Here is a 24,422-nt window from a genome sequence, read left to right on the forward strand (position 1 = left end):
GGCTCAATTATTAGCGTAAATAACAATGGCGAGAGAGGACATCCCTGACGGCAGCCCCTACCCACACTGAAGCTATCTGAGCCTAATCCATTGGTAATCACAACTGCTTTGGGATCACTATACATTGTTGAGACCCATTTGGTAAACACCTTTCCAACACCAAACCTTTCCAATGTGTAAAACAAATATGACCATTCAACCCAATCGAATGCCTTTTCCGCATCTAATGAAACTACTACTCCTGGTATCTTTCCCTGATGGCAGGCTTGAATCATATTCAAAACCCTTCTAAAATTGTTGGATGATCTACGGCCCTCAATAAACCCCGTCTGATCCTCCTTTATGATGTGTGGCAATACTCTTTCTAGTCTCAATGCTAACGTTTTAGAGAGGATTTTAAAATTTACATTTAGCAAGGATATTGGTCGGTATGACGCGCAATCTTCTGGGTCCTTTTTTTTAAGGATAAGAGAGATATTTACCTCTTTCAGCGAAGGCAGGAGACAGCCCTGACTGTATGAGTAGTTATACATGTCCATAAGTGGACCAGCCAATATTTCTGTAAATTCTTTATAGAATTCAGCTTGAAAACCATCTGGGCCGGGCGCCATACCACTCTGAAGTTGCCTGATTGCGTCAAGTATTTCTTGGATTGTTAGGGGAACATTTAAGACCGATACCTGTTCCAGAGTTATGTCCAGAAAGGTCAAATTTTTAAAAAATGATGGCATCCTCCTAGTCCTGTCTTCACAATCCTGCGATTTATATAAATCAGAATAAAAGTTTCTAAAGATTGCGTTAATCCTTTTATGATCATGAGTCAGAATACCCGTACTTTCCTTGATAGACGTGATAGTTTGAGGGGCTTTTTTTTCTTTGCAAGAAATGCTAAGTATCTACCCAGTTTATCGCCAAATTCATATAACCTTTGTTTTGCAAATAATATTTCCCTCTTAGCCGTTTGGGTAAGCGTAGTGTTTAGAGCTGTCCTAAGAGCCATAATCCTTTGCAATTTGATAATAGAAGGTCTGTCAGCGTATGCTGTTTCAGCCGCTGTTAAGTGAGCTTCGAGCAGACGCTGTTGTTCTCCCTTTAATTTTTTCTGGGTCGCTCAGTATGAGATGATCAAACCTCACGTGTAAGCTTTGATGGTCTCCCATATCATTGATGGGTTGCTAGCCATACCTAAATTAATTTCTAAAAAAGTTTTAAATTCTTGAGAGAAGTACTTTACAAATTTACTATCTATCATCAGGAAGGGGTCCATACGCCAATACCGGGGGGATGTCCCATTGTTCCTCGCCTTGATTTCCATACATACAGCAGCGTGATCGGAAATTGCTATACTGCCTATTTTACAGAATGATATGGAATTTTTAAAAATCGAGAGGGTAAAAACATATCGATTCTGGTTTGGCATTTATGTGGATTGGAGTAAAAAGAAAAATCTCTGCCCTGTGGATGAAGGCATCTCCATACATCTACTAATCCTAATTCTTTGTTCAAATCTACCAATTGTCTAGATCTGGGAGTACTCTTGGGAATCCTATCTATTTCCGGATCCACAATACAATTAAAGTCTCCCCCTATAATTGTATGACGAGCACCGAGAGCCATCAATTTTGAGAAGGCTTCCGTTATAAATTTAAAGGGGTGTGCCGGGGGGACAATACAAATTTAAAATCCCATATGCCTCTCTATTTATAAGGGCTTTAATCAGAATATATCGTCCAGATTCATCTTTTACCTGGTTTAGGATTTTGAAAGGGAAATTCTTCCGAATAAGAATAACAACTCCCCTGCTTTTTGAGCTAAAAGAAGAAAAAAAGACCTGATCAAATCCACCCTGTCGTAATTTCAGTTGTTCTTTATCCAACAGATGTGTCTCCTGTAGGAGAGCTATATCAACCCTTTCTTTCTTGAGGTTTGATAATATTTTCGTCCTTTTGACTGGTGAATTACTCCCCTTGACATTCCAGGTGCTCCACTTAACCGACAGATTAACCATAATCGCCCGCGCAAATCCGAGACCCCTCGGGAGGGGAAACCCTATCCAGAACATCCCGAGCATACGGCATATAAAATTCACAAAAATAAGGGCTCTCTAATACACTCACAGCAGTATAATAAAAAACTATTTCTAAATAAAAAAAACATATTTAAATGGAGATTTTCCCCCTTGTTCCCAGGGGGTATCACTTCCTTTCCAAAAGTCCATCGTATCCTCTCCCAACCAGTGCCCCACCCTTGACCCAGGCGCCCCACGATAGGATGAAGAAAATTCAAATATACTACAGAGCTAGAGTTAACAGTGAGCACCCTACCCCCACCCCCCAACCCACACCAACACCTGGATATATTTGGTAATATTAATACCATGTATAAACATATATAACTATAAAATTACAATCTCAACAAGTAATAATTAAATATAATAATACAAAATAACAAGGGAAAACAACCCTGCTCCTAGAGATAAAGGTAAAATAGGATAAGATAACCACCTCCCCCCATCAACATTAACTCGACCCCCCCAGCCTATATATATATAAGAAAAGGGGGAGAAAATCGCTAAGTAGAGAACAAATAAATAAACTCGTCTCCCGATCCCCCGAAGATAATATTAAACAAGAAAGTAAAGAAAGGGATTAATATTAAAAAAAGGGGGTGTAAACTGGAGTGGGGGGAGAGCAAACCAACATCAATTAACTCTTACAATTTATCTAAGAAAGTCCAAAAATTCCTTGGCCTTTTCCAGCGATCCGAAGTTATACACGGACCCTTCATGGTTAAAGCGTAGCGTTGCTGGGTAGCGTAAGGAGTACTGAATATTTAGGTCCCTTAAACACTTCTTCGCTTCGTCAAATGCCTTCCTCTTTCGGACCAGAGCTGGGGAAAAGTCCTGGAATAACATGATCTTAGATCCTTTATAGATCATAGCTTGGGGATCTTTTCCAAGATTTTTGGAGGCTTCTAAGAGTATCTGCCTCTCCTTGTAGCTTTGCAGCTGGAACAGGACCGGGCGGGGGCGCTGGTTCGAGCCGGGCCCGCGTATTGCGACCCGGTAGGCCCATTCCACCCTTACCTGGCCTGATCCAGCCTCCAGATTTAACAGCTGTGGAAGCCACTGTTCAAGGAATGCTGTAAGCTGGCCTTTCTCTTCCCGTTCAGTTGAGGTCGTCGATGTGATTCTCTAAGGTCCGGACTCGCTGTTCGAGAATCCGGACCTGATCCACGGCCGATTGTGCTGTAGTCTTGGAGGTCGCGGCCTCTAGCTCCACCCCTCTGACTCAGCGCTCGATTTCCTCGATGTCTCGGCCCTGCTTTTGCAGCGCGGCCGAGAGTGAGTCCCATCGGTTCCGAGACTCTTCGTTGAAGGCGTCAATCTTTGCGTCAAGTTTAGAGATTATTTCCATGAGGCTCGCCACCATAGGTAAGTCCCCTGAGGCGGCTGCAGACGCCTCTGCTGCAGCTGGGGAGGGTGGGGGGGTGGGTTCCTACCTGCTGAGAGCTGCGGGCTCCCTTCCCTTTTGTCATTTTTAAAGGAGATTAGATTATTTAAATTCAGTACTGAGCAACTAATTATATTAAGTAAAAACTATTTTAAATGATTTGGTGAGTGAGGTGGAGGCGGGCGGCCCACTTTGTCCAAGTCTTGGGAGGAGCACTCTCGACTCAGACTTGCTGGGTCGCCGCCATCTTGGATCCCCTCTCTGTGTTGTTAAAGGGAATGTAACAAGGAAGAAATGGGTGACCACCAAACAGAAAGATGGGATCATGTAGCTACTAAGAGAAGCCAGTGGAAAATAATGAGCATGTTTAATCTGCCCCATAGGCCAACCAAAGCCAAGGAGATGGCCGAGCTGCTGGGAAGCGAGTAGTTGGAGGAAGGCCAAAGGTAGTTGTTAGTGAGGGGAGTAGACAGGCGCTTCAGGCACTGGAGATGTGACTGGAGGCGTGCAATTCTGGTCTGCTTCCTATCGGAAAGATGTTGTGAAACTTGAAAAGGTTCAGAAAATATTTACAAGGATATTGCCAAGGTTGGAGAATTTGGGCTATAGGGAGTGGATGAATAGGCTGGGGCTGTTTTCCCTGGAGCGTCGGAGGCTGAGGGGTGACCTTATGGAGGTTTACAAAATTATGAGGGGCATGGACGGGATAAATAGACAAGGTCTTTTCCCTGGGAGTCCAGAACTAGAGAGCATAGGTTTAGGATGAGAGGGGAAAGATATAAAAGAGACCTAAGGGGCAACTTTTTCACACAGAGGGTGGTGCATGTATGGAATGAGCTGCCTGAGGAAGTGGTGGGGGCTGGTACAATTGCAGCATTTAAAAGGGATCTGGCTGGATGTATGAATGGGAAGGTTTAGAGGGATATGGGCCTGGTGCTGGCAAGTGGGACTAGATTGGATTGGGATATCTGGTCGGCATGGACGAGTTGGATTGAAGGGTCTGTTTCTGTGCTGTCCATCTCTATGACTCCAGGACGGTATCTTGCCTGCGGGGTGCACTAGTCAAGGATATCACAGAACGGCTGATGGACACTCTGTGGTGGAAACTCAAAGCCCAGAGGTTGTGGTCTACACTGGGGCCAAGACATAGGAAGGAAGGGAAACATCCTCCTGAAAGCGGATTTTAGAGAGATAGCTGGTAAAATAAAAAGGAAGACTTGAAAAGGTAGCAGTCTCCAAATCAATCCCTAGTGCCACACAGGAGGATAGATGATTTCAGAAAGAAAAGGATGGTGGGCTCAGTGGTTAGCACTGCTGCCTCACAGCGCTAGGGACCTGGGTTCGATTCCAGCCTCGGGTGACTGTCTGTGTGGAGTTTGCACATTCTCCCCGCGTCTGCGTGGGTTTCCTCCAGGTGCTCTGATTTCCTCCCACAATCCAAAGATGTGCAGGTCAGGGTGGATTGGCCATGCTGAATTGCACATAGTGTTCTCAGATGTGTGGGTTAGGTGCAATTAGTCAGGGCTATATGTAGAGTAACAGGGTAGGAGTATGGGTCTGGGTGGGTTACTCTTCGGAGGGTCGGTGTGGACTTGCTGGACCGAAGGGCCTGTTTGTACACTGTAGGGAATCTAATAATCTGTAAGGTAGAGAGATGGTGCAAGGGGAAATCCTGAGGTATTGGGACTGTTTCTGGGGGTGGTTCGACAAGTTGGAATGATACTAATACTGTTTTTTTTCATTCACTGTGGGATGTGGCTATTACTGGCTGGCCAGCATTTATGGCCCATTCCTAGTTGTGTTTCAGCAGGGTGGGTGAGCTGCATGTTTGAAGGTAAATTTGTCACTGTTCTTTCAGACAACAGGGCTGCTCTCATTGCTTCCATTACCCATATCACTGGCACCACCTTTCACTATGACTGCTGGCTGTCCACCCTCCCCCTTCAGGATGTCCTGCGGCCACTCTGAGAGGCATTAAGGAGGAAACACACCATATGGGAGTGGCCTCAGAACTGCCTGTCGGGTCACCCGTCACTAAACGTTTCCCAGTCATTGTCCTCCCCTGCTGGTGCCATAACCTTGGCTTTCCCCCGACAGGATATTTCCCCCTGACAGTATCCAAGCTGGCCTATCCGCTTCAGGGGAGGATGGTTAAAGTGGGCCACCCGCCCACACTTACTCATCTTCCTGGTGTTCATCCAACTCTTCGCTGTCAGTGTAGCCCTTCCTGGTGGCATCACCAGCTGACCAAATGCTCTATCCATGACATTCTCATAGACGCTCCTTAGCGAGCCGAGATCGTGGTGCTGGGAAAAGCGCAGCAGGCCAGGCAGCATCCAAGGAGCAGGAGAGTCGACGTTTCGGGCAAGAGCGTTTCGTCAGGACGCTCCAGAGTGGGCCCATCTGCAGCTGTGGGCACTCGGAGCGGCAAATCAAGAGCTCAACCCCACTTTCGACATACATCGTCGCCATGGAGACTGGAAGTGTCCCTGATCTCCCACGTATTGCAGGCGAAGCAACCCACTGGGCCGAGCTGTCCTGCCATTGTGACCTTTACCAACTACAAACAGTAAACAAGCAACGACCTACTCAGCCTTACCCAATACTCACCAAATCAGATTTCTCGCTCTCTTTTTGTGACAAACCACAACAAATACACTCCATTTCACACTGTGTACTACTTTCTCAGTCCCCAAAGCTGGTTCCTAAGCAGCCAATCACCTCCTAGTTTCCCCAACTGTTTATCCCTGTTCAAGGTGATTTTTTTTATCAGATTCCCTACGGTGTGGAAGCAGGTCATTTGGGACAACAAGTCCACACCGAGCCTCTGAAGAGTAACCCACCCAGACCCATTCCCCTACCCTATATTTACCTCTGACCAATGCACCTAACACTATGGGCAATTTAGCATGGCTAATCTACCTGACCTGCTCATCTTTGGACTATGGGACGAAACCGGAGCACCTGGAGGAAACCCACTGAGACACTAGGAGAATGTGCAAACTCCACACAGACAGTCGCCCGAGGCTGGAATCAAACCCGGGTCTCTGGCTCTGTGAGGCAGCAGTATTAACCACTGAGCCACCATGCCACCCTAATTTTTATCACTCAGCATAAGCTCCTCCCTCCCCACAGGCTGCACTCCATCAGTCTGATTCCCAATGAGCAACTCTGCAGTATGGCTTCCTTGTGCTTGGTTCCCGATCCTTGGCTTTGATTCTTCCTGTTGAAAAAGACTTTACAATCGATGAATCAACACCAAAAAAAAGAGGTGAGGAGAATGCACCTCTTCCCCTCTGTGCCGAACTCCCACATGACTCCAGAATCCCCGAAACACACACTTGTTCAGGCTCTGCCTCACTCTGGGTACGATCTGTCCTTCCTGACCGTGTGAATAGTGCGCGACTCTAAGTGGCTAGGCACAAGATCAGGCTTTGCTGTGATGCCCCGTGCAGTTGAACAGCCCGGTGACGCAGAAGGTGGGAAAAGCCACACCCGGCCCTTGAGCAACCAGAGCGAGGCGCGCAGATAGGCACTGGCTCCATGGAAGAGTCGTGCAGCGATACAGTTTGGGAGGCGAAAAGACAAGGATGTTGAATCTCTGGATCTCGGTGCAATTTTTACCAGGCCAACAGCTATCAGCCAAGTTCCAGGGGGAAGGAATGATTGGGCTTTCAAGGTGGGAGCAGTAAAATGCAAAGCTGTTGGGATACAGGCAGCACTCCGGAAAGGAAACGAGCCAGCAGATCAGACGTTAGCGGCTCACTCGTGTTGTGTCTGGGAAGCAGACACTGCCCAGAGCTTTGGGTCCTTTCAGGAAGTGGGGCCCAGGGAGATATTGATCAATCTGAGACCGGTACAATTGGGAAAAGGAGTGAGTCAAACAGGCAGGAACAACGCAGAGAACGAGGTAGGACTGATAAACAGAATTTATTTCAATGCAAGAGGCCAAACAGGGAAGGCAGATGAACTCCAGGCACGGTTAGGAACATGGGACTGTGGTAGAGGTTTATAAAATCAGGAGGGGCATGGACCAGGTGAACAGACAAGGTCTTTTCCCTGGGGTGGGGGAGTCCAGAGCTAGAGGGCGGAGGTTCAGGGTGAGAGGGGAAAGATATAAAAGAGATCTAAGGGGCAACATTTTCATGCAGAGGGTGGTACGTGTATGGAATAAGCTGCCAGAGGAAGTGATGGAGGCTGGTACAATTGCAACATTTAAAAGTTAAAAGTCACACAGCACCAGGTTATGGTCCAACTGTAACACCAATTGTTACAGTTAACCTGAGAATGTAACTTTTTAAAAAAAGTTTTGTGATTTACATATGAAAGAAGTGAATCTAACATGGTCATTCTAACAGATAAGAGACTCAACAAACAATCAAGGTATTTTCAATGTATAACTTCAGTTACATCACACTGTAAACTTTTGCTATAAACTCTGTGTCTTACAATTGTGTACTCCACAACCACCTGATGAAGGAGCGTCGCTCCGAAAGCTAGTGCTTCCAATTAAACCTGTTGGACTATAACCTGGTGTTGTGTGATTTTTAACTTTGTCCACCCCAGTCCAACACCGGCACCTCCAAATCCTAACATTTAAAAGGCATCTGGATGGGTATATGAATAGGAAGGGTTTAGAGAGATTTGGACCAGGTGCTGGCAAATGGGACTAGATTAGGATATTTGGTCAACATGGACAAGTTGGACCGAAGGGTCTGTACATCTCTGTGACTCTATAACTTTAACATGGGTTTGCCAGTGCAGTCCTGAGTGACAGGTGAGTCAAAACTAAGAGGATCAACCCAGATAGAGCTTAAGGACACCAGCTTAAGTTGAGACAAAGCTATGGAAAAATGGACCATGTAGGTGCCAGATGTCATTAGCTCTCTCTTATGCAAGTTGACCTTTTCTTCCCCCCCAACCCCTGCCAGGAGGAGATTAAATCCCGTGCGGAGTTGGAGCGGAGACTGCAAGAGGCAGAGGATGCTTTGCAGAGGCTGGAGCAGGGCCTGAGCTCGGCTGAACGTACGGTGGAGAAAAACGAGCGAATGAAAGGAGACGTGGGCGAATTGAGAAGTAAGTGACAGTGGTGGCTGAAGGGTGACTGTAGCTGAGGGGCAGTCACTGAGTGAGGAATTGAGACTGGCGCTCCCTCCCAGCACTGAGGGATTGCTGCCCTGTTGAAGGAGCTGCCGTCTTTCGTTTGAGATAGGAGACTGAAGTCCTGTCTCACCTCACCCAATGGAGAGACTGTGGTCAGTGGAAGATGGGCAGGTTGGTATTCCCTAGTCTCCCAGTCAATATTTAGCAAATAACATTCACGGCAAGAAAGGACCTGCATTTGTCTAGCAACGTTCAAGACTTTGTGGCTTCTCGATAGTCATTGGGAACGTGGCACCAACCCATACACAGAAAGATCCCATGGCAGTGATGCAGCACCAAGTTGGAGAGAATGTTAACATTGGCCAAGAAATACTAGGAAGGGTTCACCGAGCCCTTAGTCAAGAGGTAAGTCTTAAGGGAGAGGTTAAGGGAGGGAATTTGAGAGTTTCAGGCCCAGGCACTTGAAAACATGGCCACTGGTGGTGGGATGAAGGGGAATGGGCAACTGGACAGATACGGATCGAAGGACCACAGGCTCTGAGCGTCTGTCAGATTGGAGGCCATTTGCAAAATGAGGAGGGGGTGAGGCCATGGGTTGAATGTGAAAACAAGGGCAATAGTTTTGAGAATCGAGGCTGGGTTCAATACAGGTCAACGTAAAGTCCATGGTGAAAGGTGTGAGGGCAGTTGAGGAGTGGATGTGTGTATATATTCCTGGAGTGTCTGGGATTCGGGGCTACACTTGGTCTTTTATTGTTGGAAGAAGACCATCCCAATAGCCTAGGCGTTCCATATCTCTCCACCTTACTCCCCTTCAGTTAGGTCCTCCCCAAAACTCACCTCACCACCTCCAATATCCTGACAAACACTGGTTTCTCCCACACATTATCCTGTTAAAGGCAGGTGGGTGTGTTGTCATGGGTGGAGTGCAGGTTCATCCAGGAGACAGTGAGGTCTGCGGGTGCTGGAGATCAGAGTTGAGATTGTGGCGCTGGAAAAGCACAGCAGGTCAGGCAGCATCCGAGGAGCAGGAGAGTTGACGTTTCGGGCAGGAGCCCTTCGTCAGGGCGGAAACGTCGATTTTCCTGCTCCTTGGATGCTGCCTGACCTGCTTTTCCAGCAACGCACTCTCAACACTGCAAGGCTCATCCAGAAGAGGGTTGCTCGCTGCCGAATTCAGGACATGTTTGGGAGGTTGGAACCCCCACTCTCTCAACAGGGCCAGGGGCTCCGAAAAGAGGCAGAGAGATCACCTGCAACTTGGGAAAGCTTGCCTCAGTTCAGTGAGAGCCAGTGGAGCCAAACAAACCAACATTGGGTTCACTCGAAGCTGCCGAGCTGGCTGACAGAGCGACCTAAGACGTAGGAACAGGAGTAGGCCGTTCGCTCCTTCATTGGCTAATGTCCCCACCGTTCATGGGTGATCTGCTGCAGGCCCCAGCCTGTTTATCATCAGCTTCTCACAGCCCTCACCTGCCAAATATTTCCAAAATTGATCGAACCCCCCCTCAAACACTTTCAGTGTTCACCTCTATAACTCTCTGGGAGCGAGATTTCCAGACCTTCACCACCCTCTGGGAGTAATTTGTTCCCCCCTCAGTTTTATATGAGCGACACTTTATTATTATAATGAAAGGGCATGGTTAGAGAATAGAATCCCTATAGTGTGGAAGCAGGCCACTTGGGGTATCAGGTCCACACTGGTCCTCCAAAGAGCATCCCACCCTATCCCTGTAAGCCTGCATTTCCCGTGGCTAATCCATTTGCCTACATATCCTGGGATGCTCTAGGCAATTTAGCATAACCAATCCCCCTGACCTGCACATCTTTTTGAGTGTGGGAGGAAACCCAAGCAGACACGGGGAGAATTTGCAAACTCCAACCAGATAGTTGCTCAAAGCAGGAATCGAACCGGGGTCCCTGGCGTTGTGAGGCAGCAGTGCTAACCACTGAGTCACTGTGGGACCCACAGTGTTTAGTTTCAAGGCTCCCTCACAAGTAGAAAACATCTTCTCAACATCTACCCTGTTAAGTTCCCTAAGAATTGTAGATGGTTTGAGAAGATTCTTCTAAACTCTAATGAACAAAGGCCTGAAATCCAAGAAATTCACCAGCCCAGAGGGGCTTGGAGTAAATTTAAGGAGGCTTTGCAATCAGGTTTTTAAGTCGGTAATGGGTTGGAGGGAGGGGAGGAAAGTGGAGTTGAGGTCAGGATAAGATCAGCCATGATCCTACTAAATGATGGAGCCGGCTGGAGGGGCTGAATGGCCTACTGCTGCTCCTGGTTCCATAGTGTCCAGGGAAGTGCAGGCACGGTGGGTTAGCCATGAGAAATGTGGGCTTAAGGGGTCTGTACTGATCTGATGGGCCGAATGGACTCTTTGGACAATGTAGGGATTCTGTGATCTGGAATAAATGAAAAACGCATTGAGACACGCATGGAATGAGCTGCCAGAGGATGTGGTGGAGCCTGGTACAATTGCAACATTTAAGAGGCATTTGGATGGGTATATGAATAGGAAGGGTTTGGAGGGATATGGGCCGGGCGCTGGCAGGTGGGACTAGAATGGGTTGGGATATCTGGTCGGCATGGACGGGTTGGACTGAAGGGTTTGTTTCCGTGCTGTCGATTTCTAAGACTCTATAACTCCAACTGTCTTCGCTCAGAGAGTGGTTAGCATGTGGAATTCTCTGCCGCAGACAACAGTTGAGGCTAAAACAGTGATTATTCCAGTGGGATCCTTTGTTTTGGCTTCATTGCCAAAGCAGGAAATGATACTTTGCAAGGTTTGGCAAAGGATCAAAGAAATGCTCGATCCAGTGATATAGATAACCAGGAGCTGGGTAGGCCATTCAGCCTTCTGACGCTGCTGCACCACTCAGTATGATCATGGCTGATCGTCCTACTCAGTCCCCTGCTCCTGCTTTGTCTCCAAACCCTTTGATCCCTTTAACCTCAAGAATTAGATCAAAATCCTTCTTGAAAATATTCAATCTTTTAGCGTCAACTGCTGTCTGTGGCAGAGAATTTCATACCCCAACCACTCTCTGAGTGAAGACAGTTAGAGTTATAGAATCGTACAGCACGGAAACAGACCCTTTGGTCCAACCCGTCCATGCCGACCAAATATCCCAACATAATCTAGTCCCATTTGCTAGCACTTGGCCCATATCCCTCCAAACCCTTCCTATTCATAGACCCATCCAGATGCCTTTTAAATGTTCCAGCCTCCTCCACTTCATCTGGCAGCTTACTCCATACACGTCTCAGTCCGTTTTTTCACTTATACCAGATCATAGAATCCCTACATTGTGCAGAGAGTCCATTCGGCCCATCAGATCAGTACAGACCCTCCGAAGATCATCCCACCCAGACCCCTTAAGCCCACATTTCTCATGGCTAACCCACCGTGCCCGCACATCCCTGGACACTATGGAACCAGGAGCAGCCGTAGGCCATTCAGCCCCTCCAGCCGGCTCCATCATTTAGTAGGAACATGGCTGATCTTATCCTGACCTCAACTCCACTTTCCTCCCCTCCCTCCAGAACCCTTCAACCCATTTACTGACTTAAAAACCTGATTTAAAACCCTCCTTAAATTTACTCAATGTCGCAGCCCCCAACCCCCTCAGGGTTTGTGAATTTCACAGATCTACGACCCTTCGAGAGAAGTAATTCCTCCGCATCTGTGTTTTAAATCTACCAGCCCTTGTCCTAAAACGATGACTGGACACAGTTCAGTGCAGAAAGAGGCACTTTATTCATGCAAAGTTGCAATGTGTGTATGTTTTCCAATTGCATTGTGGGTGGAATTATCGCTTTTGGAAGGTGGGGTTTCAGAAGTTCATTTAATTCTGCACCGGCTGCCCAGAGTCACCCTTTTTCCCATAACCTTACATTTCCCACGGCTAATCCGCCTAGCCTGCGCATCCCTGGACATGATATTTCGCAATGTTTGGCAAAGGGCAATTTTGCACGGCCAATCTCCCACCTTTGGACTGTGGGGAGAAACGCTTGCAGAGCCTGGGAGAATGTGCAAACTCCACACAGAGGCTACAAAGTTAAAAATGGATGTCGGTTTGCTTGCTGAGCTGGAAGGTTTGTTAACTAGCCACAAAAAGATGTAAACATTCTCACTAGTACCCTTACACGCGGATGAGGAAGGACACTGACTGACTGGGACAACGCATCCATCCTGGGACAAGCCAAACAAAGAGACACACGAGAATTCCTAGAAGATGGCATTCCAACTGGAACTCTATCAACAAACACATTGACTTGGATCCCATGAGAAAAAGAACAGGAAGTAACATCACCATAGGAAATGATGTCACCACAGGAAATGACATTGCCAACCCAAGGAAACTCAAACTTATAAATAGAAAGCGGGCTACACCACCAGTGCTTCATCCGGAGGCTCACTGATGATGTTACCTAGTATGGTGACGAAATGTCTGAAAATGAACCTTCCAGCTCAGCGAGCAAACCTATATCCAGAACCTCAACCTGAGCAACAAATCTTCTCAAAACTCGCTCAAGTTAAAAATCACACAACACCAGGTTATAGTCCAACACGCGCTGCTCCTTCAATAGGTGGTTGTGGTCCGAAAGCTGGTCCTTCCAATTAAACCTGTTGGACTATAACCTGGTGTTGTGTGATGTTTAACTTTGTCCACCCCAGTCCAACACCAGCACCTCCAAATCACACAGAGGCGGGAATTGAACCCAGGTCCTCGGTGTTGTGAGGCAGCAGTGCTAACTACTGAGCTAACCGTGCCACCCCCACTGAAGTTCCAGGATGAATATGTTGAACGGTGGGGAAGGCAGGAGGGAGCTGACACACCGGGATAATGCGTTGGCGGGGTGTCTGCGCGGTGTTGGTGTGGGCGAGATGGCTGAGATGGTTGTGGGTTGTCCCACCACTGCGCGGTGCATGCCTCAATGCTTTGCTGCCCTTGTCTCCCGGCAGAGTTCTTCGAGGAGTGCATCAGGAAAGCCGAGATCGAGGCCAACCTCCCGGTCATCATGAAGAACTCCGTCTATGTGCAAAGAGCGGCTGCTCGCAGGATCAAGAGTTGCAGGTTCCGCCGGAGGAAGTCCACCGCCGTCTGGAACTCCTTCGGTAAGTCCACTGTGTGTGTGAGAGAGAGAGAGAGATTCCCGCTCGCTGAGTCAGCCGGTTCAATCCGAGAGGAGGGGTGGCAAGTTGTGGGGGGAGGTCTGTCCCTGTCTAGCCCTCGCCCTTGCCTACTCACCCGCCTGCTTTTCCATGTGCCCACAGGTCAGAACCTCCCCCCACCCCACATAAACACACACACACCCACAAAGGGGTAATGGTGACCAGGGGAGCAAAAAAAGACCCACAAGCCTTTGCTCTGTTTCTGCCGGGCTGGCACTTCACCTTTATGGGAATCGCGAGGAGGTGCCGGAGGATTCACAGTCCCACTTGGTCGGCGTTGCCCGTCTCTTTATGCGCCAACCCTACTGGGAACTGGCACAACAGTTCGCAGTGGCATTTTCATTAAGTCTTCAGGTTTGAATCAATGCTTTCCTTGAGTAGAATTAGTATCCCTATGGTGTGGAAACAGGCCCTTTCGGCCCAACAAGTCCACACCTGCCCTCTGAAGAGTAACCCACCCAGACCCATTCCCCCTACCCTATATTTACCCCTGACTAATGCACCTAACCCACACATCCCTGAACACGATGGGCAATTTAGCCTGGCCAACTCACCCTGACCTGCACATCTTTGGACTGTGGGAGGAAACCGGAGCACCCAGAGGAAACCCACGCAGACACAGGAAGAACATGCAAACTCCACACAGACAGTTGCCCGAGGCTGGAATCGAACCCAGGTCCCTAGCGCCGTGAGGCCGCAGTGCTAACCACTGAGCCATCATGCCTCTTTCTTGAGAGGGATGAGCACCAAGCCCACTCTGTCCTGATGTTAAACCCTCCTGCCGTGTGGTTCGGTAAAACATTGCCGACAAAGCTCTGACTGCAGTCTAACCGGGGGCTGAAACAGGGTCAAGATGGCTTTGGTGTTTTTCAGTGCAGCCCCTGTGGTAGTGAACCGCAGCACGCTGTGGTGCTGCTGCTTATGATGTTTTCAGAGCTTCCTTTGCCCGTGACCCGTGCAGAATCCCAGCTCTCTGTTGTGTCCCTCCCAGTTCCGTTGGCGTTTTCCCCCCCAGTGTCCAGACTCTGGGAGGTGAACGGAACCTACACGGCCTGTTGCAGTATTAATTAGCAAGACATTTCAGGCGGGATAGTGGGTGCTGTTGGCAGTATTCCAAATGGCTGTGAGTTTTGTTTCGCCACCCATAGCGGGTGGGGTGGGTGGGGGTGGGGGGGAGAGGTTCTGTATTATTGGCCTCAGTACCGAGAACCACTGATTTTGTGGGAAAGGCCCCTGTATTTTGGACGAAAAGATGATTTACCCCCTTCCTGGCCCTGATGGGTAAGAGTCCCAAGAGGGGTGGGTGCTCAGCGAGAGGGACCGCAAAAGACAGTCAGCGATGGTGAAGGGGTAGGGGGGAGTACATGGTGAGCTGCAATGGTGGTCATCTCACTGGATGAGTAATCTGGAGAAACCCCCAGATCCTGCCCTGGAATGTGGGTTCAATCCCTCCCCAGCACCACCATCCCCCCACCTCCCCCCTCCACCCCTTAAGCACAGGGGTGGAACCTAAATTCAACTGATTTTAAAAAAAGCCGGTTTCAGTAGCCATAGAACATAGAACAATACAGCACAGAACAGGCCCTTCGGCCCAACAAGTCCACACCGGCCCTCTGAAGAGTAACTCACCCAGACCCTCAATGTTGCACCGACCTGTGAACCATTCTCAGCTCGTCTCCCTATACTATCCCATCATCATCCAAGTGCTTATCTAAGGATTGTTTAAATCTCCCTAATGTGGCTGAGCTGCCTACATTAGCAGGTAGGGCATTCCACACCCTTACCACTCTCTGCGTAAAGAACCTGCCTCTAACATCTGTCTTAAATCTATCACCCCTCAATTTGTAGTTATGCCCCCTCATACAAGTTGACGTCATCATCCTTGGAAAAAGACTTTCACTGTCTACCCTATCTAATCCTCTGCTCATCCTGTATGTCTCTATCAAGTCCCCTCTTGGCCGCCTTCTTTCCAATGAGAACAGACCCAACCATCATGCGTCCGTTGTCCCAACACATCTGGCTCACTCACGTCCTTCAAGGAAGGAAATCTGCCTGCTACCTTTACCCAGTCTGGCCTCCATGTGACTCCAGACCTACAGCAACATGCTTAACTGCTCTCTGCCCAGCAGAGTTAAAGGGGCAATTAAGGACAGGCCACGATAGACAACCCTCGCCATGAGAGATTAAAAGATGACATCCTTTTCTTCCAGACCACAAACCTCTTTCCATTTTATTATTTTTATTCTTCCATTGGCTTTCTGATTCGTTTCATTCTGCGGCTTAAACACTCTCTGCCTTGTTTTTATAATCCCCTGCATTTCCGGCTCTGAAATCTCCCTTGGCCTCAGCAGCCTCTGAGATTTCTCTGGGGGCTGCATAGAAATGCAAGAATGTGGGCACTTGAGTTCCCCTGGACTATGATACAGCAATGTTGAAGACTGTGTGTGTGCTCTGAGATGAGAATTGGGTGGAAGTGGGTGAATTTTCCCTGGGGAAATCCCAACACAGCATCCAATAAGAACAATTCGACACACTCTTCCCTCCCCTCAGCTCACACTCACTCACCTCACCCTTCCCCCCCCCCCCCCCCCCCGTAGACAATCATTCACCCCCACTCTCACCCAGTCTCCCCCAGTTCATACTTGGTCACCTCCCAATATCATACTCACTCTGTCCCAACTTATAATTGACCACCCCCAGTTCACACTCACTCCCACAGTTTGCACTCACTCCCCCAGTTCATAATCATCACCCCAGAGTTCAGACTCTCTCACACACATACTGCATGCTCATACTCACTCCCCTCAGTTCACACACACACCCCACAGTCCACATTTATTTCCTCGTTTTCATTCGCTGAACCAGTTATCACTGACTCCCCCCCCTGGTTCACACTTACTCCTCACCAGTTCACACTGGGTTCCAACTCAGCTTCACCCCTCAGCTGCCATTCACTTCCTACTCCAGTTCTCACTCACCGCCCACAGTTTACACCCAACCCCCAGCTCAAGCTGACCCTCCCTTGCTCGTGCTCACACTCTCACCTAGTGACACTCATGCACATAATCACACCCCCCCACACACAGACACACTCGCACTCTCACTGTCCTCATATACACACTGTGTCATACACACACTCATACTATCTCTCACACACACTCGCACTGTCATACACACACACTAACACTCACACTGTCTCACACACACTCACTGTGTCATACACACACTCACACTGTCTCACACACACTCACACTGTCTCACACACACTCACACTGTCTCACACATACTCACTGTGTCATACATACACTCACACTGTCTCACACACACACACTCTCACACACACTCACTGTGTCATACACACACCCATATCTCACACACACTCACACTGTCTCACACACTGGCACTCACACTGTCTCACTTACACACACACACACACACACACACAGTCTCACACACACAGACACACACTGTCACACACACACTCACACTGACACTGAGGCCTCAGCTCATCTTGACCCTCTGTTGCTGGAATGATCTCTAAGGCCATGTGGTGGTGGTGTTGGGGGATGGGGGTGGTGGGGAATTGTAGTTGTCCTCCCCTCCCCCAACTCAGGGAATAAGGTCAGGCCCAGAGACTGGGGCCCATTGAGGGCGTTGTGCTGGTGAAATGGGAGGGAGGGAATGGGAAGTAACTCTGATGGGATCTCACTGGCGGGTGCCATCTTTCTTTCCCTCAGCGTGCGGAAGGTTCCGGTCCCTGCGGGTCGCCGCGGAGTCGTGAGGTGCTAAGCGTCGGAGCGGGGGCCGGGGTGGGGTTTGGGAGTTGGACATTTGGGCGCCATCACAATGCAAGCTTTGACGATGACACTGGCTCATGAGCTTCTCCGTGCTGGCTCGAAGGGCCAAATGGCATACCCCTGCACTTGTCTTCTATGTTTTTTGGGAGGGGTGGGGCAGTGTGGAGTGGCCCAATGAATCTCCAACCTAACACTCCCCCCCCCCCCTCCCGAGGAAGTTCCCAGATTAGGCTGGACCCCACATCATCGACGGGTGGGGAGGCTATTCATCCCGTCATCCTGTGACAGATTACGGCCTAGCCCTAGGAACAAGCCCCCCCCCCGCCGGCCCCACCAGCATGGTCTCCTGTCCACACCCTGCACCGAGGACGCCATTTGGAAACCGGGAGGAAGGTTCGAGCAAGGCAGAAGGAGGAATGGTCGGTCCATTCACTGGAGAGCGGCCGCGGTGTATGGGACATCTCTGCTGAGCTCGGAGGAGTTGTTTTAAAGAGAAGGGGATTACGGGGGAGGGGGTCTGGGGATAGCACCCCCACCCCTCACTTCAACACATTTACAGAGGATCCCTTCAAGTACAGCATGGGCTTGATGGGCCAAGCGGCCTTCTGTACTATGATACTATTAAGGGTATGGAGGAAACACTTGCAGTCCATCCAAAAACCGCTGGGAGTGGGAGGAGGTTATCGATATCAGATCACCCACCCCCACAGTAACTCACTGGGGCATTGAGGAGAAATAGCTTGGCAACAGAGAGTGGTTAGGATGGGTGCCCTGCTCCCTGGGGGACCAGTTCTTGCCTTCATGCCGGTCAAACAGGGCACTGGCAATGACTGAGAAACAATACTCACTGGAGAAAAGGTTTGTTGGTGTTTCCAAAGAAGTGGGAGGCTGTTTCTGTGATGCATCAACAGCAATGGGGCTGAATGGCCAGTTTTCGGTGCTATCAGCTTGCTGTACTGTCATCGGGAGCTTGATGTTTAGTGCAACAGAAGGCCGGGACATGATCGGTGAGGTGTTCAATCGCTCATTTACCCCCAAACTGCTGCTTGACATTTTTCTTCATCCTTTTTACCTTTTGATTTACTCAAGCTCTCCGACCGGCCCATAGATCCAGTTATCATTTGTCTTTTGACATGTCCTCACATCCTGGTTGTATTAATTCACTCCAGTCTGCCTCTTTCTCTCTCTCTCTCTCTCCTGTATTAATACGTTCCTGTCTGCCTCTCTTTCTCTCCCTCTCCTCTGTTGCTAATGATCCTATCTGCCTCTCTCTCTCTCTGACTGTCCCTAGTTTTGATATGATCCCTGATGGTCTACAAAATATTGCATTGTTGGCTGTGCTTGCCCGTTGACCTTTGTAAGATCCTCCTGAATATATCTGTGCCTGTCTGCTTCTCTGTCATCTTTAACTCCTCCTTCAAGGCCCATGCTTTTGGTCAGTGGCCCTTATCCCTCCTTACCTGGCTCCTTGTGACAGTTTGGTTTGGGAACACTGCTGAGACACGATTAGACAATGTTAGCTGCTAGCTGTTATCCCTTAGTCTCCTGCAGCCAACGTCCTCAGAAGATGTTGTTCGGCTCACACATTGGGGTGGGGTGTGGAGGAGATGGTAAGAAGCTACCCCTAGCCCAGGGTACATCCAACTCAGGAAGTGTACACAGATACAAAGAGCGGGAGATTATTCCATTGCCTGGACACAGCCCACCCTGAGGGAATTAGCAGTCCAGTGCTGGGTTATCTTACGAGACCTCTGCTGGTGTTTCCTGATGCCAGGAGAAAATCACCAGGTACTGCTGTTAGCCATGTTCCGGAGACCCAGGGAATGTTCCAGGGACCCAGGGAATGTTCCAGAGGCCCAGGGAATGTTCCAGGGACCCAGGGAATGTTCTGGAGACCCAGGGAATGTTCGAGGGACCCAGGGAATGTTCCGGAGACACAGGGAATGTTCCAGGGACCCAGGGAATGTTCCGGAGACGCAGTGAATGTTCCAGGGACCCAGGGAATGTTCTGGAGACCCAGGGAATGTTCTAGGAAATGTTCCAGGGACCCAGGGAATGTTCCAGAGGCCCAGGGAATGTTCTGGAGACCCAGAGAATGTTCCAGGGACCCAGGGAATGTTCTGGAGACCCAGGGAATGTTCCAGGGACCCAGGGAATGTTCTGGAAACCCAGGGAATGTTCCAGGAAATGTTCCAGGGAATGTTCCAGAGGCCCAGGGAATGTTCCAGGGACCTAGGAAATGTTCCAGGGACCCAGGGAATGTTCTGGAGACCCAGGGTATGTTCCAGGGACCCAGAGAATGTTCCGGAGACCCAGGGAATGTTCGAGGGACCAAGGAATGTTCCAGGGAATGTTGCAGGACCCCAGGCGGTGGAATTTGAATTCAACGTTTCATTTATCAGAAAAGCCCATCTGCTTCACTGATCCCCTTTCGGGAAGGAAGCTGCCATCCTTACCTGGTCTGGCCTGTGTGTGACTCCAGTCCCACAGTAACGCGGTTGACCCTTAACAGTCCTCTGGGCAATTAAGGATGGGCAATAAATGCTGGCCTCATCCTGTTGATTAATTAAGAAAACCCTAAGAGGCCAGAGTGTGCCCTGATTTTGGTCAATGTCCCAAAAGTGGATGGGCCAATGGGGCAGAGCTCCCTCGGTATGGCGGCCAGTCTGTGTGTGTCTGTAAGGGCCCCAGTTAGTACTCGGAGGTGTGGAGAGAGGCCGCAAGAGGCTCTTGGTGTTGCCCGTCACTACAGAAACAATCTCCAACCCTCTGGTGGGAGCAGACAGCAGTAAGTGTCATGTCACAGCTCCAGGCACAGCTCCCCCACCTCAGACAGGACACCCGGCTTCAGGGGGCAGAGTTTTGCCATACCATCCATGAGCAGGTTTGGTTAGAAAGTATTGACAATCTGGTCACAGAGCCAAACGGCACCGAAACAGACCCTTCGGTCCAACTGGTCCATGCCAACCAGCCATCCCAGTCCCTAGTCCCATTGGTCAGAAATTGGCCCATCCCTCTAAACCCTTCCCACTCCTACAGATCCAAATACCTTTATCAACGGGGTGGTAAAGAAGGCATTGGGCATGCTTGCCTTCATTGGTCAGAACATTATGAATAAAGGAGTTGGGATGTCATCTTGCCAATGCAGGTTCATAGCTCCTTGAAAGTGGAGTCGCAGGTAAATAGGAGAGTGAAGAAGGCGTTTGGTATGCTTTCCTTTATTGGTCAGAGCATTGAGTACAGGAGTTGGGAGGTCATGTTGCAGCTGTACAGGACATTGGTTAGGCCACTGTTGGAATGTTGCATGCAATTCTGGTCTCCTTCCTATCGGAAAGATGTTGTGAAACTTGAAAGGGTTCAGAAAAGATTTACAAGGATGTTGCCAGGGTTGGAGGATTTGAGCTACAGGGAGAGGCTGAACAGGCTGGGGCTGTTTTCCCTGGAGCGTCGGAGGCTGAGGGGTGACCTTATAGAGGTTTATAAAATCATGAGTGGCATGGATAGGATAAATAGACAAAGTCTTTTCCCTGGGGTCGGGGAGTCCAGAACTAGAGGGCACAGGTTTAGGGTGAGAAGGCAAAGATATAAAAGAGACCTAAGGGGCAACTTTTTCACGCAGACGGTGGTGTGTGTATGGAATGAGCTGCCAGAGGAAGTGGTGGAGGCTGCTACAATTACAACAGTTAAACGGTATCTGGGTAGGTGTGTCAATAGAAAGGGTTTAGAGGGACATGGGCTAAATGCTGGCAAAATGGATTAGGTCAGATAGGGATGTCTCATTGGTGCAGAAGGATCTGTTCCATGCTATGTGACTCTATGACTCTAAGTGGTAACAAGAAATTCCAGTTGACTGGCGAATTGGTCTCTGAGGAACAGCACACAAGGCAAGCAGTGATGAGTGTGGGGGTAGATGTTTACCAGGATGGCTGTGGGAGGTGACCGTGTGGTGGCACGGTGGCTCAGTGGTTAGCACTGTTGCCTCACAACGCCAGGGACCCGGGTTCGACTCCAACCTCGGGCAACTGTCTGTGTGGAGTTTGCACATTCTCCCCGTGTCTGCGTGGGTTTCCTCCGGGTGCTGTGGTTTCCTCCCACAGTCCAAACTTGTGGAGGTCAGGGTGAATTGGCCATGCTAAATTGCCCGTAGTGTTAGGTGCATTAGTCAGGGGTAAATATAGAGTAGGGGAATGGGTCTGGATGGGTTACTCTTCGGAGGGTCGGTGTGGACTTGTTAGTTTCCATACTGTAAGGAATCTAATCTAGGCAGGTGAATGATTTGTTATCCATTTGTGGGGCTTGGGGGTCGCTGGCTGGCCAGCTTTGATAGCCCATCCCTATTTGCCCTTGAGAAGGTGGAGGTGAGCTGCCTTCTTTAATCACTGCAGTCCCCTTGCTGTGGGTTGACCCGGAATGCCGGAAGGGAGGGAATTCCAGGGTCTTGACCAACGACTGTGAAGGAACGATGGTATATTTCCATGTCAGGGTGGAGAGTGGCTTGGAGGGGAACTTGCAGGTGGTGGTGGTGTTCCCGAGTACCTGCTGCCCTTGTCCTTCTAGATGGAAGTGGTCGTGGGTTTAGAAAGTGCTGTTTGGTGAATTTCTGCAGTGCATTGTCTAGGTAGTACACACTACTGCTACTGAGCGCTGGTGGTGGAGGGATTGAATGTTTGTAGATATGATGCCAATCTACAAATGGGTTGCTTCGTCCCAGATGGTGTCAAGCTTCTTGAGTGTTGTTGGAACTGCACCCATCCAGGTAAGCAGGGAGTATTCCATCACACTCCTGACTTGTACCTTGTTAGATGGGGGGTAGGCTTTGGGGTGTCAGGAGCTGAGTTTGTCACTGCAGTATTCCTTGTCACCTTCTCTTGTAGCCTTTGTGTAGTGCGTCCAGTTCAGTTTCTGGTAAACCTCAGGATATTGATAGTGGGGGATTCAGTAACGGTAATACCATTGAATATCACGAGGTGCTGGTTTGCTTCACCTTTCCTGGAGATAGTCATTGTCTGGCATTTGTGGCGTGAATGTTACTTACCACTTGTCGACACAAGCCTGGATAATATTGTCCAGATCTTGCTGCGTTTGAATGTGGACTGCTTCAGTATCTGAGGAGTCGTGAACGGTGCCGACCACTGCGCAATCGTGGGTGAACATGCCCACTTCTGACCTTGTAATGGAGGAAACGTCATTGATGAAGCAGTTGTTGGGCCTAGGACACCACCCTGAGGGACTCTTGTAGAGATGTCCTGCAGCTGAGATGCCTGACCTCCAACAACCACATCTCCGTGGTGCTGTTCCTGAGCCACTCTTAGTGGTGGTCACTGAAATGCACCACTCAAGAGTACACTCTATGCCCTTACCACCCTCAGTACTGCTCCCAATGTTCCCCAGCATGGAGTTTGATTAGCTATGATTAGGAGGTTACCTCACCTTGTTGGATCTGATGGCTTTACACTTCACTGGGTCCCGAAAGGATAAATTCTTCAAGAATAAACTCATGTTGATTTGGCCCGCGTGCTCAGATTTGGATGCTTCTAGAAACCGCAATGAGCCTGTCGTGGTGGGTTGACCTCAGGCTGCAGACCACAGTTAGGCCCCTTGATCAGGAAATTCAGGGCAGACCCTTTACACTTAATGGTCGGGTCCTGGGGTGTGTTGCTGAACAACGAGACCTTGCAGTGCAGGTTCATAGTTCCTTGAAAGTGGCTAGACGGGGTGGTGAAGAAGGTGTTTGGCACACTTGTTATCATAGGTCAGAGCATTGAATATAGAAATTGGGATACCATCTTGTAGCTGTGCAGAATATCGGTGAGGCCACGTTTAGAATACCAGATTCAATTCTGGTCTCCCGACTACAGCAAAGATGTTGTTAAACTAGAAAGGGCGCAGAAACGCTTTGCAAAGTAGTTGCTGAGACTGGAGGGTGTGTGGTACAGGGAGAGGCTGAATAGGCTGGAGCTATATTCTCTGCAGTCTCGAAAGCTGAGGGTTGGCCTTATAAAATCATGAGGGGCACGGATAAGGGGAATAGCCAAGGTAGGGGAATCCCAAGCTAAATGGCATAGGTTTAAGGTGAGAGAGGAAAGATTTAAAAGGGACCTAAGGGGCAACTTTTTTCACACAGAGGGCAGTACGTGTATGGAATGAGCTGCCAGAGGATGTGGTGGAGGCTGGTACAATTGCAACATTTAAAAGGCATTTGGATGGGTATATGAATAGGAAGGGTTTGGAGGGATATGGGCCGGGTGCTGGCAAATGGGACAAGATTAGTTTAGGATATCTGCTCGGCATGGACGGGTTTGTTTCCACACTGTGTGACTCTATATTAAACAGTGGAGTGTTCACATGGCACCATGCCAGGGTTGTGAGTTATGGAACATGAACTCCAGCCATTGGGGCAATGCCTGCCTTTTCTCTACTCCTCACCCAAAGGGAGGTGGGGTAGAATACCCTGTCGTCAAACCTGAAGCACCACTCATATTGACTGGAAAGGGCTCAGCTTCCAAAGGCTTTCAGCTGTTGGAGATTGAGGTCTGCGCTGAAGGATATTTAAGCAAAGTACCATGTAGCTGAACCATCCTGTGTCATTGACAGTGTTCACTTTATCCCCCTGGCTGAGCTTTACTCGACCACCCCACCTCCCCCCAGCCACCCTGACCCGTCATCTCCAAGGGTTAGGCTATGGGTCTCCATTGGACTGGCTCACACAACACTGCTGTACATATTGTCAGTTAGGTTCAGTGAACATTCTTGCTATGAAGTCTTCCTCTTCTTGAATAAAGTCACTTTGCTTACTGTCATTTGACTTAGATTAGATTACTTACAGTGTGGAAACAGGCCCTTCGGCCCAACAAGCCCACTCCGACTTTCCAAAGAGCAACCCACCCAGA

General features: G+C 49.2%; 1 protein-coding gene across 5 annotated transcripts in view; it reads left to right on the top strand.

The window, feature by feature from the left end:
* plekhd1 (pleckstrin homology and coiled-coil domain containing D1) overlaps nucleotides 1–24,422 on the top strand; it is a 152,961-nt gene that overhangs the window by 113,994 nt on the left and 14,545 nt on the right. For 4 of the 5 annotated variants that reach the window (XM_087989494.1, XM_087989497.1, XM_087989495.1 and 1 more), the window contains 2 exons: nucleotides 8,384–8,528; nucleotides 13,526–13,678. In XM_087989494.1, the coding sequence (XP_087845620.1) occupies nucleotides 8,384–8,528; nucleotides 13,526–13,678 (298 nt within the window). Of the gene's footprint in view, nucleotides 1–8,383; nucleotides 8,529–13,525; nucleotides 13,679–17,472; nucleotides 17,683–24,422 lie in introns of those variants that run through there. The other variant, XM_087989498.1, reaches the window with a different exon arrangement.

Source organism: Chiloscyllium plagiosum, unplaced genomic scaffold, assembly GCF_037043375.1.
Source record: "Chiloscyllium plagiosum isolate Xiang-an unplaced genomic scaffold, Cpla_swu_hap1 HiC_scaffold_8, whole genome shotgun sequence".
NCBI lineage: Eukaryota > Metazoa > Chordata > Chondrichthyes > Orectolobiformes > Hemiscylliidae > Chiloscyllium > Chiloscyllium plagiosum.